We start from the raw sequence: 16,514 nt of genomic DNA on the forward strand, positions 1-16,514 counted from the left end.
CCACAGTATCCAACATCCCTCTCCACAAAATTACAAGTTGTTCCACATGCTCTCATGTATTCAAATCTGGCAAAAATGTGGCCTCAGGTACACCATCCTCCACCCTTAGTAATGTTCAATAGCGGTAGGGATACCGGTGTTTTTATTCCTCATTGGCCAACATTCTTTTATTGCAGTTTTTTAGGTAAACTTTTTATCCACCATAATCTTTTAGAAGTTTCCTTGAGATTATTCTATTTAAACATATTCAAATAAATTGTATACTTAGCTAGTAATGCTACTGGGTTACATGATCCGACATGTTTCGCAACAATTTGCTTATCAAGGATCCCCCTGTAAAATATTAAAAAAAGCTTTCAGTACTTTATATCTTACTAAACAAACTCAACCCAGACTACCTAATACCTTCCACCAGTAACACACCCTTCAGTGCTTACCAGAGCCATTATGTCCACCATCTTACTCAGAGTTTTTTGCAAGATGGGGGCGGCTCACTTTAGGGCTCCTTTTATAGTACTTCCTCCCATGACTAAAGCCCCTCCCCCATAGAGGAACTAGATCAATGTGGCCCATTCAACCTCAGAATTTAGGCCGTTTGAAGCCACCGTACCCAATCGGTGAATCCAGCCCTGCTCTTTGAAGTTTAAAACTTGTTCCATATTACCCTCCAATGTTTCAATCACACGCCATTTCATATCTTCAACTGTGTGTTGCTTACATATCCAGTGGTGTACCAATGGTGCTTGCTCTTTCTGAGTAACTATATGAGATTTATGTTCGTTCAATCTGGTTTTCACTGCCCTGCTGGTACGTCCTATATGTATCAGTGAACAGGGGCAAACAATTGCATATATTACCCCTGTAGTATTGCAGTTAATGTTACTTTTTGCCTTGATGGTATATCCCTTATTGGGAACTATCCAAATACGTCCCTCTAAAGTTTTATTGCACCATTGGCATCGGCCACAGCTGGTGTGCAGATAAGTATCTTCTCCCCTATTATTCCTATTCTTATTAAGATGTAACCTTTGGCCTATAGTCTTACCCCTGTTGTAAGCTACCATTGGAAATTGTTTCAGAGATAGGTATAGATCCAGGACATGCTAATACTTCCTCATAATCTGAATAAATTTTCCTGCTATTGGCGAATATGGGATAACACATACTAGACTATACTGAGCATTCTCCTCCTCCACTTCCCTTTTCTGTAATAAAAGTTCACGCTGTGCAAAGCGTGCTCTCAAGTGTGCCAATCTAATGGACTTCTTAGAGTAACCTCGTTGTCGAAAACGCTTCTCCAGTGATCTGTCTTGAATTTTGTATTCATCAAGGGTGGAACATAACTTGCTTATTCTTAAAAAATGACTAACTGGCAGGTTGAACTTCAATTTATAGGGGTAAAAGCTGTCAAAATGTAAAAAGGTGTTCCTAGTGACAGGTTTTCTATAAAGTGTGGTTAAAAAAAAAAACCTTCACCCAAGTGTATAGACAAGTCTAAAAATTCAATACATTCACGGCTGGAAGCCATAGTAAACTGGACTTGTCTATTTCTAGCATTTAGATATTCAACAAATTCCAACACCTGCTGAGTGCCTTGGCACAAAAAGAATACGTCATCCAAAAATTTAGTCCATAATAATACCTTTTTTAAGTATTCCACATAATGGCTTTGGGGATCCTTGATAAAGCAAATTGTTGCAAAACATGTCGGATCATGTAACCCAGTAGCATACTAAGCTAAATATACAATTTATTTGAATATGTTTAAATAGAATAATCTCAAGGAAACTTCTAAAAAGATTATGGTGGATAAAAAGTTAAAAAGTTGGGAGGAAGTGACGTCATCGGGAGCGATGGGAGCTTGACATCGTTGCTCCTCCAAATCGCGCTAGAATTATAGCTTTATTTTTGCAATGAGAGGCTAATATTTTTCACTCTATTGATAATTATTGCGTGGAAAACTAGCGAGGTGCAGATGGCAAACCAAGAAGGGCGCGCTGATTTGAAGACTTATGCTTATCAGCCGCCGGACATTTCTGAGGCCTGTGAGGGTGGCGACTCGCAACGCGATCAGGGCGTTGCCCTGGTGAGTGCGGAGTCATCTGCTTTGGCGTCTGATGCTCGTCCCGGCCACATGTGGGGAAATGCGCTTTTGGATGGCTGATTAAAATCTACAATGCTATCTATCCAAAGCTCACTGCAATCGGAGGTGGCTAAGATTGGGCAATCGTGCAGGATATGGGGGCTCGATTGCATGAATTCGAAGAACGAGTGATTGATCACGATACGGATCTTGTGGCCCTACAAACGCGTTGTGCTCATCTTGAACGCAGACAGGAGGATTTTCAACTTCATCTGGAAGATGGAGGGAATCGCAGCCGACGGAGTAATGTGCGGGCTAGAGGAGTTCCTGAATCATTGGCTGCAACTGAGTTACAGGCTCATCTGTCAGATATATGTAACAACGCTTTCTTCAAGCAGCTGACCCAGGGGCTCTCATACCAGCGATGGATTTCGAGAGGGTTCATCGAGCTCTGGGTCCCCGGGTGGGTGATCGGCCCCGGGATGTGGTAGCTTGTTTCTCTCGCTACCCGGTTAAAGCCCAAGTCCTTCAAGCCGCTCGAAAAGTGGGACATATAATTTGGGAAAATTACCAAAGTGGAATTGTTTGCGGATCTGTCAGCGATTACTCTCCGGAAGCGTCGGAACTTTCGGGAGGTTACACACTGTTTACAATCCCATGCCATTAGCTATCGATGGCTTTTTCCTTCTGGACTTGCTTTTCAAATAGCTTCTCAACAGCATAGAGTTACATTGGTGGAGGAAAGCTGTTGTAATATTACAAGAAGCTCAACTTTATTTGCCTCTGGAAGAGCCGGCTACGTCATCTGGAACTGGTGCTTCATCGCAACGCTGGAAGCGGATTCCTACTAATAGCAAGCGGCTACAGCGGCGATCTGGTCCGGAGCAGGGTTCGGCTTCTGGATTTATCTGAATTTTTGTGCTGGTTTGTTCACTAGCTGAAAGACTTGGAGTGTATTTTTCTGGTTTGGCTGATCCCTTTTGATTGATTTTAGAGTGTATGGCATCTTTTTGTACCAACTATTGTATGACTAGCGTGATTTGGGGTCTGCTGGGATGTTACTTTCTTTTCTAGCCCGAATTATTGAGGGCCTTTGTTTTGGTAAGGGTTGGGGGAAGGGGGGTTGGGGGGAGGAATGGGGACTAGGTTTTCTTACTTTGTTGTTGTATATTATTGCGGGGTTTGCTATGTTGGGTTGTGATGGGTTGTTTGCTGGGAGTATGATAGTGTGCGGGTATGTTGGTATGAATGGCTCCTGACGGTATTTGTTTTTTACTTTAAATGTACGGGGTCTAAATGTACCTCGAAAGAGGCAATTGCTTTTTAAAGAGGCTGATAGGTTGAAGGCTGGGGTGGGTTTCTTTCAGGAGACTCATCTTAAACCTCAATATGAGTCGCTATTGAAACATCCTCGTTATCCCCATATCTATTTTGCTTCGAATGAAGAGGGGTCTAAAAAACATGGTGTAGGGATTTTATTTGCTAAGCATCTTGATCCACAGGTTAAACAAGTGGTACGTGACCCGGAGGGTCGTTATTTAATTTTGAAAGTGGAGCTTCAACAAGTGTTATATACTTTGTGTAATCTTTATGCTCCCAATTCAGAGCAAAAAGCTTTTTTGGAGTCTTTAGATCTGGTGTTGCGAGGGGTAGTAGAGGGCCCTTTGCTAGTAGGAGGGGATTTTAATTTGACTTATGATATTGAGTTGGATAACTCGACTCAGTTGATACATTATGGAAAACCTGATAGAAAGCAATTGCACTCTTTCTTTACGTCCTGGGCTTTGATTGATCCTTGGAGACATTTATATCCTTCCACCAAAGATTATACTTATTTTTCAGCAGTGCATGATTCGTATTCTCGTATTGATTTTTGGGGGATTGATAAGGCTTTACTTTCCCAGGTATCTGATGTTTCTATAGCTCAGCGGGTGTGGTCGGATCATGCTTCGGTACATTTTGTTTTGCACCCTCATATGGCTTCTTTTGGACGGCGGTTTTGGCGACTTTGTGATAGCTTATTGGCGGATTCTATAATAGTGTCCAGGATAGAACAGAGCCTAAGGGATTATATTCAGTTTAACACTAGTGATAAGATTTCTCCTTTGATATTTTGGGAAGGTATGAAGGCAGTCTTACGTGGCCATATCATTTCTATTGGGGTACATCGACGGCGGGAACGTGGGCGAAAACAGGAAGCCTTACGACAACAATTGAACTATTTAGAACAAATGCATAAGCAGACTCTTTCTGCTACTTTGTTACCTCGATTGGATAAAGTGTGAAAGGATCTTCAGGTGATGCAGTTAGATGAATTGTCGGACCAATTACAATCGGTTCAACAAAAGCATTTTGAATGTGGCAATCGGGCGAGCCGTCAATTGGCTTACAAGTTGAAGGCTAAAAAATTGAGAAATATGATTACTAAGGTGCGAGCCCCTGATGGTTCTGATTGCTATACTCCGGAATCTATTGCTATTGCTTTCCTTTCATTTTATCAACAACTTTATACCCCTGAGAATATTGTATCTCAGGTTCAAATTGACGATTATTTGGCTAAGGTTCGGCTCCCTCACTTGACACCTGAGGAAGCTGAACAATTATCTGCTCCTATTTTAGAAGATGAAACTCAGTGGGCGATCTCTACTCTAGCTTATGGGAAAGCACCCGGATTAGATGGCTTCACGGATCGATTTTATAAATGTTTTCGGCATCTACTTGTGGGCCCCCTTACTCGGGCTTTTAATAGTTGGATTTGGGTATGGAGCTGCCTCATTCATGGAGATTAGCGGTAGTAACGCTTATTTTGAAACCCGGAAAAGACTCTGCGCAATGTGGATCGTATCGTCCAATCTCACTGCTAGATACCGACTATAAGATCTTTACAAAAAATTTTGGCTCGTAGGTTGCAATGTTATATGCCTATATTTAGTACAAGATGACCAGGCGGGTTTCATTGAAGGGAGACAAACTTTTGACAATATCCGTAGATTGCTTCATTTGATTTGGTTTGTACAGCGCGAACAGTTGCCAGCTTTACTTTTGAGTGTAGATGCCGAAAAGGGCCTTTGATAGGGTGTCTTGGCCGTTTTTGTTGAGCACTCTATCAGCCATGGATGTTGGAGGAAAAATTTTTTACGTGGATTCAGATTCTCTATACAAAACCTTAGCAGCTCTTCGTATTAATGGGAGTTATACGGAAACTTTTCAGTTAGCCCGAGGAACCAGACAAGGCTGTGCGCTTTCGCCGTTACTCTTTGCGTTGGCTATGGAGCCTTTAGCCTCTCATGTTCGTGCTCAGCATTCTATTCACGGAATGATATGTGAAGGGCTTACTACTAAGTTGCTGATGTTTGCTGATGATGTTATTTTCACGATAACTAATCCCCGTTGTTCCCTCTCAGGAATTAATAGACAAATTATCTGGTTATGGTGCAGTTCAGGTTTTCGTACTAATATGGATAAGTCAGAGATATTGAATTTATCAGTGCACTCTAGGGATTGTGATTTTTTGAAGGCTAAATATCCTTTTAAATGGGCGTCTAAATTATACGTTATTTGGGAATAATGTACCAGCACGGCTTTGTTCTTTATTTGAAGTTAATTACCCACCGCTTTTGCAATCCCTTTGGGCTGATTTGGATAGATGGGAGAATACTTCTATATCTTGGTATGGTCGCATCCAAAGTGTAAAGATGTTAGTTTTGCCAAAAATACTTTACCTTTTTCAGGCTTTGCCAATTCCTTTGTCTGCTGCTTTCTTTCGTGGGGTGGCCAGGAAAATCTTTAAATATATTTGGAAGAGTCAACCCCCGCGGGTACCAAAGAGTGTATTGCATCAATTTCGAAATCAGGGGGGTATGGCGGTACCTTGCTTGCGGCGGTATTATGAGGCAGCTCAATTGAAATTTTTTTTGACTTGGTGTAAGGACAGATTCAAGGAGCTGGGTTCGCTGGGAAAAGATTTTGGGTTGGAAGAACTGTGTAGGGTGATCCCTTGGCTAACAGTGGAAGAGGCTCGACAATTATTTAAAGGGGTTAACCCTTTTTTGCATCATACATTTATGATGTGGGTCCGGACGCGTACTCGGTTTTTCCTTTCTCGATTGTATTTTCGTAGTACTCCGTTGTGGGTGGCATGGGGTTTTGCACCTGGTAAGCTTGATCGTTGCTTCCGTGTGTGGGCCCAACAGGGTCTTATGGATTTGGGGGACTTTGTGGAAGACGGCCGATTGCTATCATTTACAGAATTGAGGGAAGCTTATGATCTGCCGTTGACTGATCATTTCCGCTATCGTCAGGTGATGGATTTTATTGGTCGCAGGGCTCTTAGTGATCTTTGTCTGGAGGAAACCACTTTGGAGTGGGCGATTATGGGTAGTAGTGGTAAGGGGTGTATTACTAGATTTTATAAAGCCCTTATTCAACAACAGGCTTCCCCGATTAAATATATATCTCTTTGGGAGGGACTTTTGCGCCCAGTGCCGCCGACTGTTAACTGGGAGCGGGTGTTCAGTCGCCTGCTCCGAGTATCAATTGCTAGTTCTTTGGTGGAAAATGGATACAAGATGCTTTATCAATGGTACCTCACACCCCAGCGTCTTCATCTTATGTTTCCTCAAGTTTCTAACTTATGCTGGAGACGTTGTGGTCAGTTGGGTATCTTTCTTCACATTTGGTGGGACTGTCCGAGGGTGATACCATATTGGGATATGGTTTTTGAGCTATTATCAGATATTTTAAGCACTACGCTTACTCGAACTATGGGTAGTGCTCTTTTACATCTCCCCTTGGTTCCATTGATTGCTAATGCCCATAAATTGGCCTGTTTTATTTTTACTGCTGCTCGACTTTGTTGGCAGCTTATTGGAAGCAGTCTTTTCCTCCAGGGCGGACTCATTTATTACGAAAAAATGGATTTATTTTTCGTATGTCCAAATGACGGCATTGACAAAGACTTGTCTTACTCCTTTTTTTAAGGTTTGGAATCCCTATATTCGGTGGTGTGAAAATCCCTCATGACCTATGGTTAGCTATATTTTTGTTTTTATTATTTGTAATCCTTATATATATCTTTTAGATAAGTTATGTTTTTGATTTTGGGTGGGATGGGTGGGGGTTTGATTTTGATGTATGTGATCTTATGCATTGTACTGAAGAGTTACAGTACGACTTTATGTTTTAAAAAATTTTTACTTTGGATTTGGGGGTGAGGGGTTGGGGAGAATATGTCTTTTTGTGAATTTTTGGATTTATATTTGCTATATCTCTGAGCTTTTGTATTGTAATTTGAAAATCTTTTCAATAAACAAATTATAAACAAAAAAAAGTTTACCTAAATAACTGCAATAAAAGAATGTGGGCCAATGAGGAATAAAAACACCGGTATCCCCACCGCTATTGAACATTACTAAGGGTGGAGGAGATGTACCTGAGGCCACATTTTGCCAGATTTGAAATATATGAGAGAGCATGTGGAACAACTTGTAATTTTGTGGAGAGGGATGTTGGATACTGTGGTGGTTGGGTGAAGTATTAGAGACTCCTGTTTAAGTACATCATCCATCTTCTCTTTGTGTCTCTATCCTCCCCACACCCAAGTTTCAGCATGTCTCTTTTCTATGTCCCTATATCCCTATTCTCCCCCATATCCAGCATTGCCCCCTATATTCAAGCCCCCCTTATTCAGGATTGTTCCCATGTCCCTAAGCTCCCATGTCCAGCATCACCTCATTGGTTTAACACTGTTATTGATTCTGTTCATACATGACTGTGATTCCTTCCTATAACTGTTTGGAATTATTGTCCTTTCAGTTTTGTAAACCACTCTGCCTTGCATGTCAGATGGAGTGGTATATATAATACATTGGAAATAGATTGCTGTCATTATCCCCCAGAGTGTCCATCATGGCCCGTGACCCTACTCCCTCTCTATCCAGTATCACCCCTGTGTATCCATGTCCCAGTGTTCCCACCGTACTCAGCATTTTCCTTCTGTGTTCCTATCCCTTCCTGGATCCAGCTTTCCCTCTCTCTCTTTGCCCTCCTCACCCAACACTTTCTCTCTGTGCCCTATGCTTCCCTCCATGCATATTTGGTCTAGCATCTCTCTTTCTCTCGCTATCCCCCACCTCATCATTTCCCTTCCCTGTTCTGTCCATTCCCTACAGTCTGGCATCCTTCTCTGTCTGTCTTGCTTTTCTCTCCACCTCTCTACCCTCCAACTCCCACAGTTCAGCATCTCTTACTTTGTCCTTCCTCCTTAATCTGGCATCTCCCTGTTCCTCTTCTCACAGAAGTTAAGACCTCTCATTTATCCCCAGCTCTTCTCTGATTTTTGAGCTGCGACTAAATGATGTATGCAGCAAGAAAAGGGGCTTATCCTTGATAAAGCCTTATAGTAAACCTGTGGCATATTGGATAAACAATCTCCTGACTGAGTAGATTATAATAAGATAGGTGGAAACTTAAATGTAGGAGTGACATGTAAAAAGATTATTATAGTAGAGTATATTTTATATAGTAAAAAGAAAATAAGAAAGTGGAAAAGACTAATGAAGAGGTTGGTGCATAAACTTAGTGGCTATGAGATGGTTTGAGCCCCAAGTGGCTCCAATAAAGTCCTTTTGGAAAGAATACTAAGAGGGATGATGAAGCCTTGAAGGTGTATATTAGAGAATGACACAGGGACAAATTTTTCCCGTCCCTGCGAGTTCTTTTCCTGTTCCTACCCTATTCCTGCAAGCTCTGTCCTCATCTGCACAAAGCTCAAACACTTTAAAATCATAAGTGTTTGAGGCTTGTGTGGTTAAGGCAGAGCTTACAGGAATGGGACAGCAACAAAACTTGCTGGGACGGGGAAATTGAGTTCCCGCGAGGGCGGGGAAAAATTTGTCCCCCTGTCATTCTCTAGTCTATATTTAAAAAGCAGCATTTGAATCCCGTATTTCTTTTTTATTTGTTGGGGAGGGGAGAGTTGTTAGCACAACATGTAGACAAGTGTTCTTGTTAGCTACTCAACTGGATCATGTCTGTCATGTTCATTTTTAGACTGTTTCTTAAAATTTAAGCAGTGATATTTGTTTTTCAGAGTGTTCAACCAGACTCTTCTTCCCCTAGACATGTAAGTTATCACTTTTTTTTCCTCTCTGGGGAAAAAACACATTAAATTTATAAGCCATCCATTGCATACATATTCATTTGGCATCTCAGGATAGGTTTGGAAACTACTGATCTCTACTCTTGACTTCTGTTTTGATGCAATTTTACAAGTTCTGGTGTTGACTTAAGCTTGTGAACTTCATATACCTCAGAAACATACCTCCTCTTTTACAAAGCCGCACAGCAACAGCCCCAAAGCCCTTTAAATCTCTATGAGCTTCGGGGCCATTACCTCAGTGGCCCGCACTAAAAGGTTTCGTAAAAGAGGCCCATAGTACCGTATTTTTCACTCCATAAGACACACCCTAGATTTAGAGGAGGAAAACAAGAAAAAAAAACAACATTCTGAACCAAAATATGTACTAATATATACCAGGCTCTGCACCCAGCCCCCCTCAATCCCTGCCAGGCTCTGCACCCAACCCCACATTCCTTGCCAGGCTAAGCACCATTACGTATAAACAATTTTTATTGTTGACATAGCACATCAAAAGCCAAAGCAGTAAATACAGCAAAATTACATAAATATCTCAGCAAAGATAATACAACATACAAAGATCAACATCTTATTCTCCATCACCAATATTTCCATAATAACATAGAAAACCTATAACTCTATACCAGTACACCTCCCCCCATTTTGCAATAACCCCCTCCCCGTCCCTCCAAATAACTACCCTATTCAAGCCAAGCGATCCAACTTATCACCGAGACCCTGTGTTCTTATAGGTCTCAGAAATCAGATAAAAACAACAACAACCCATAAATGCTACCAGTTCCCCAAACCAAAGCTAAACCAATCAACCAACCACCCCCCCCCCCCCACCACCACCACCACATCTGACTGAAGGAGAAATACAATAAGTTCCGGATACCGGGAGGCTGTGCACCATTAATATACTGGTAAATGACATGCTGGCTGAGCTGGAAAAAGTAATTTGCTCCTTACCCAGCAGGTCACCAGTGTATTCCCAGTAGATCAGGTATCCCCTGAATTTGATGCTGCCGGCCCATGCACGTGTCAGCGAGCGCATTAGCTGTATGAGCCCAGGCAGACAGCAAGAGTGGCTACGCTCGTACATGAGCACCGTAGGAACTGCTCCCGTCCCCCAGCTCTGGCTTCCCAATGGAGAATGGAGATCGCCCGCAACAAGTACCGCCCTCTTCTGATGCAGCGTCCTGTTTCTGGCAAATGCAGAACGCCTGCGAGGGAGAGAAATTGTGTCAGTTGTGGTTGGGGGACCGAAAAAGGAAGGCTGCAGGATTTGGTGGTGGGCGAGCTCAGGTACTGGACTTTGACGACGGGAGGAGGAGGGGGAGGAGGGAGAGGTGCTGATGGCAGCCATTTGTATCTTCACTGCATAAGACACACTGACATTTCCACCCACTTTTGGGTGAAAAAAAGGTGCATCTTATGGAGCGAAAAATACGGTATATTCTAGCCATTTATCAACATCAAGCATACTGTACTATAAAGAGACTTGACTGGATTATGTGTTGGTTTTTAGAAGTCTAGATAAGCTGTAATGGCAGTAAGTACCTGGACAATGTCTGGACTTGCTAGTATTGTGAAACCAGTTGCTATCCTAGATAATTTTCCATTAGTTTTAAGAAATAGTTTAAAATTTAAAGCTGTGCTGAGGGTAATTTACTAATAATTTCATGGTATGCTTTATTGCTGTGGGCGTTAACTAACCACAGGGAAAGTGTGAGCACTGTATTTATTCAGTTGTCATAAGTACTGCCTCCATGCTAAAGTGCAGAATATTGGGAACTATAGTTATATGCTGTGAAGTGCTATTGGGAATTGCTAGTGCTATAGCAAGGGTCAATTAGTCTCCATATGAAAAGGGTGGATACTAATCTGTCTTGTTCAGGAAGACAAAAGGTCTTGTAACCCTGAGAAATAAATACTTGTTTTAATAAAACTGGACCCACAGATTTAAACGAAAAAGCTTTCAGCCTTCATGACAGAAAATCAGGATTCACCCCACCTAGAAGATTTATTTAAATTGTTTTCCCATACATGCAGTCGGGTGCTGAAGGAAGTGTTTCTCTAGTCAACTTGCTAGTATGGTTAAATGTTTTAGGCATGGAATTGTTTGTTTTTATAGCAATCAACTTTAAATATCTGTATTAACCTGACAGTTTGACCTAAAGTATGATTTTGCTCCTTTGCAGTTGTAATACTGTACTTTTTCATTGGACAAAATCTAAAGTGGTTGTACACTTCTCCCTCCGGATTCGTGGGGAATAGGGGCAGAGCCGGACCGCAAATGGTGAAAAACTGCGAATATCTGGCTCTGACCCACTCCCGCCTTCCCGGCCTTACCTGGTAGTCTAGCGGGCTTTTGGGGCAGGAGCGATCTTCCTACGCTCCTGCCCCGTGCAGATCGCCATTAGGAAATGGCTGCTGTGAGTTCCCGTAGTCTCTCGAGACTACGACGGGAACTCCCTACAGATATTTCCTAATGGCGATCTGCACGGGGCAGGAGCGTAGGAAGATCGCTCCTGCCCCGAAAGCCCGCTAGACCACCAGGTAAGGCCTGGATGTCGGGAGGAAGACTTAAGGATGTTTTTTTTTTCTTTTTTTTCCCCCTCCCCAAAAAATCACAAATATGTGAAATCGCGATTACTGAAACCGCGAATGGGGAGGGGGAAGTGTAGTAAACAGTACTCATGAGAATATACAAACTGTTTCTCATGTATGAAGAAGGGGTTTTTCTGGAGTCAAGTTAAAGTACTACAATATCCTTTTCTTTTGACTCATCAAATGCTATTGTAGCCTAAAATTTCAATTTTCTCATGTACCAGTATGGGTATTAGAATAGCAAAGACATTTTATTAATAATATTTTAGACTTTATAGTGATTTTTCCTCAGTGAAATATACTATTTAGAGGTTAAGATTAATAAACTTTTGGCCATTTTATCTTGAACCACTGTTTAGTTTTGGATTTGAAGTTTCCTGCAATCTCTAGGTGGATTACATAAAAAATAATTCAGAAAAAAGAGGGACAAAGAACATCTCGTCCTTGGTGCGTGGATTAATTGCACTCTATTACATGAGAGGTTCTTTCCTCTATGAGAAAATGTGTAAATGGGCTTGGTAAGAATGACTGACTGACTTGACTTTGCAGTCCTTTTCTCATGAACCTTCAATATTCATAATGTGTTGAACGCTGTAGTTTTTATATTGGGAAATGATTTTGAATAACTTTGGGCTTTAAGCTCTAATATGCGCAACTGCAGGACTTACTCAGGCGTCCTGTGGTAACTGCCAAATGTGCATGTTAACTGTGTGCTAAAATTTTTCCTTTTTTTTTATTTTGAGAGGGCATGTCGGGGCAGAGAGTGGATGTTCTGTACGAATCGGGTAACGCAACTACGGTTCTGCATGCTAACTGGTTAGCACGTGAGCCCTTACCACCTACAAAACAGATGCCAGTAATTTGACAAAATAGGGTTTAAAAAGATAAGTGTCTATATTTAGTTTTATCATAGTGCCAGATTACTGATGGTTTCCTGCTCTATATTTAAAATTTGGGAGACATAGATATTGGACATTAAATCATTGATAAATATAAAGTATTTAAAAATTGATAAAAAAAAGATTGAATTAACTTAAAAAAATCATAACAGAGGTTTTTGACCTATGATGATACCCTAACCCTAAATTGGAGTCCTAGGGTTGTTTGAGGTCTTTTTCCTCTGCTTTGTAAAAGAATTATGCATTATACATAATTTGATAGTGTTCTATGTTATTTATGACAATCTAAGGATTTTTGGACTTTGAACACTTACTAAAGGTCTCCACCAACTTTGCAACATTTGCACATGACCATTCATACAAAAAAAAACAGGAAAAAAAAACATTTTTCAGCCGAGGTAAAAATGGCTTTAGTGTATGGAAAAAACCATTCCACAGCTTAGTAAAAGGACCCCTTTATAAACCTCCAACAAATATATTTACATTCAGATTACTTAATATGCTTTACAGTGTCTTAAAATAAAAGCTTATATGTCATTATTAAATATTTTAAAAAGTTGAGTAGAATTTCAGATAATTGCTCAAGATTATTATTAATCTTATCTGAAACTACTGTATTTAACATGCCATTGGTTGATTTAAACCTCTATTTACTTTTAGGGTCACAACCGTATTATAGCCTATAGTAGGCCTGTTTATTTCTGCATCTGTTGTGGTCTTATTTGGTTGCTCAATTACGGCAGCAAGAACATGTCTACAACCAAATTCAGGTTATATGGAATGGGTTTCATCAATCCACTGCTGCTCATGTCAGCTAGAGACATAATTATAGGTGAGTACATCACCTCCTTAACTTAGTAACTCACTGATTACACCAGAGTATGTGTTTTCTGTTAAATAAAAACTGAATACTCGCATAAATTTGACTTAACTTGTTTTGTATGTGTCTCAAATTGAGCAGTTTCCCCATCACATGAACTGGTCTGGGTATCATGAAGGGCTTCTCAAACTGCCATTCCCTATGGCCTTTTTGTTTGTTTTCACTCTTTTTTTCCAACTGCCTTCAGCCAAAAATTTTATTGATCTCTTCTTAATTTTCTAGTCAGATGTGTTTTGGCTTTTCCTATTTCTTTCTTTTTTTTTTTTTAAATCTTTATTCATTTTCAAATATTACAAGTGTATAATAGTCAAACAGAAATCTTTAACTAATCACTTGACAATCTTACTTAAATTCCTTCAAACATATAAATATAAAAGAATCCCTACCCACCCACCCATATTAATAATTAACAATTATCAATTATTATCTTTCACCTTCCCACCCCCCCTATATTTAATCTAATACTAAGGTGTTTAAGAGGGTTTTCCTATTTCTTTTTAATATTCTGACAAATTGTTTCTACCTCTTAACTGATATTTTTTCTGTTAGTACTAAATGAAGCATCAAGCAAGTCCTTTGGTTAGATTTTTTTTCTCTCAAGTGTATTTCTGCTCAGATTTCATGTCGCTGTTTTTTCTCTCAGAAAAGCAGGTCGGCAACTTCAAATTCTGTCCCAAGTGTGAGTGATCATGGAAAAGTGGTCTTGTATCTGCCTTATAAAAGAAAAAAATTATTGATGGCCATGAATTTTGCTCTAGGATGACACCCAGAATAGTTGTTTTCAACCTTATATTTTTACTGGCAAGGGAAGCCAGCTCTAAGAAGCTTGCTTCAAATGCTTTGTCCACTAACTGAGATGCCATCCCTTGGTTACCATGTTGGCCAGGCTTTGCAAAAGAGGTTTGCAGCTTCTTTGATGCCTGATTCTAAAGAAGGGCCTAAGATTTAAGCCAAGTCTGTTTTGTTTGAATAGGGGCATCAAAGACAGCAGGTGCTAGCTCTCTAATAGAAGTTTTGACAAGTTAACTCTGTTCCTCAGTAGTTTTGTCTGCATGGTCCACAAAACAATACAGTCATGTGAAAAAATTAGGACACCCCATTAAATATTCAGTTCTTTCTTAAGAAATGTTCACATATCGATGTCAACTCTTTTTTGTATTTATGTCTGGAAAGCAAGTGATGTAATTGCAGGTAAACAACAAAGATTTTCCTTGATTTACTCATGAAACAAATAATATCCACAAAAATGTGTATTCTAACTGAGGAATAAATTAGGACACCCTACGCCCTAATAGCTAGTGTTACCCCCTTTGGCTGAAATAACTGCAGTGAGACTCTTGTAGCCATCTACCAGTCTTTGACATCGGTCTGAAAAAAGTTTGGCCTACTCCTCAATGCAGAATTCTTTCAGTTGTGAGATGTTTGAGCTATAGCAGTTGCGTGACCCCTTATGGAATAGTGTTTAGGATACTTAAATTGCACATAAGTTATTGTTTTTCCTGCATTTACACAAACAATGGACACATAATTGTGGATGATTAATTACAGAATTGCCTTTTATATGGACAGTGTGATATTAAGTAAATCTAACAAAAACAGGGCACAGGTTATAAATTAGAAATCTACATAATTTACAGATTATTTGCATTAACATGAAGAATTAAGGCAGCATCTCATTGCCAGAGAATGTGGTGAAATCAATTAGCTTAGCAGGGTTTTAAAAAGGTTTGGATAATTTCCTAAAAGAGGCCATTATTGAGATAGCTTGGGGAAATCCACTGCATATTCCTAGGATAAGCAGCATGGAATCTGTTTTGCTACTTGGGATCTAGCTAGGTGTTTGGGACTAGAGGTCTGCACGGGAACGGGGATCGCGGGGATCCCGCGGGTCCCGCGGGGATCCCGCGGGTTCCCCCCCTGGCCCACGGGACTCCCACGGGGACGCCCCCTGGCCCACGGGACTCCCACGGGGATGCCCCCCTGACCCACGGGACTCCCACGGGGACGCCCCCTTGCCCACGGGACTCCCACGGGGATGAAAACAACCTACCTAAATTCTGGCGATGCAAGTCTGGCGATGCAAGTCTGGCGTCGGGTCGGGAAATAGCCATGTTGAGCAGTGAGCTCAGCACGTACACAGATGAAAGCCTTGCTTGCTGATTGGTCCGGCGGCCCCGCCCCACCGTGCCGCCGGACCAATCAGCAAGCAAGGCTTTCATCTGTGTACGTGCTGAGCTCACTGCTCAGCATGGCTATTTCCCGACGCGGGCATTAGGCTGTTTTTTGTCATTTCGGGTGGGGGATGGTAGCGGCAGCGGCAGCAGCAGCCTGAAAAAGAAATCATCCTGGCCGGGTTCGGTGTCATGCTCCGGAGCTTCTACAGCCTTCCTATCTCCCTCTCCCTTCTACCTGCGGCTCTCTTCGGCAACAACGATCGACACAAGCTTCTGGCGTCGGGGCCTACCCTCTGCGAGTCCCGCTTGTTTCAACTTCCTTTTTCCACAAAGGTGGGACTCGTAGAGGGAAGGCCTCGATGTCGGCAGCTTGTCTTGATCACCGCTGCTGACGAGTTGCTTAAGAGAGCCGCGGAGCAGGGGGGTGTTGCCAGGTGCAGGTAGAAGGGAGAGGGCCAGATGCAGGACTCGTGGGTGAGGGAGGAGAAGAGAGAGGGGAGAGAAATAAAAGGAAATATTTCATACTGGGCTGGGCCGGAGTGGAGGGAGGGTGGAAAGATTCTGGCTACAGGGTGCATTAACAATGGAAAAGGGGGGAAAGCTGAAAATGGAGATAGTGACACAAAGAAGAGAAAGGGTAAGCAGGACCTTCTGAATAAGGATAGAGATACAGAGGGGACATGAAGAGGAGGTGAAATAGAGACATAGAAGTAATGCTGAAAAAGTG

General features: G+C 41.5%; 1 protein-coding gene across 1 annotated transcript in view; it reads left to right on the forward strand.

Annotated features, from left to right (window-relative positions):
• Window positions 1-16,514, forward strand: part of PCNX1 (pecanex 1) — a 311,984-nt gene that overhangs the window by 190,572 nt on the left and 104,898 nt on the right. Inside the window, 2 exon segments of the mRNA XM_033952015.1 lie at window positions 9,174-9,206; window positions 13,394-13,565. Of these exon segments, the coding sequence (XP_033807906.1) occupies window positions 9,174-9,206; window positions 13,394-13,565 (205 nt within the window).

This window comes from Geotrypetes seraphini, chromosome 7 (assembly GCF_902459505.1).
Source record: "Geotrypetes seraphini chromosome 7, aGeoSer1.1, whole genome shotgun sequence".
Classification (NCBI taxonomy): Eukaryota; Metazoa; Chordata; class Amphibia; order Gymnophiona; family Dermophiidae; genus Geotrypetes; species Geotrypetes seraphini.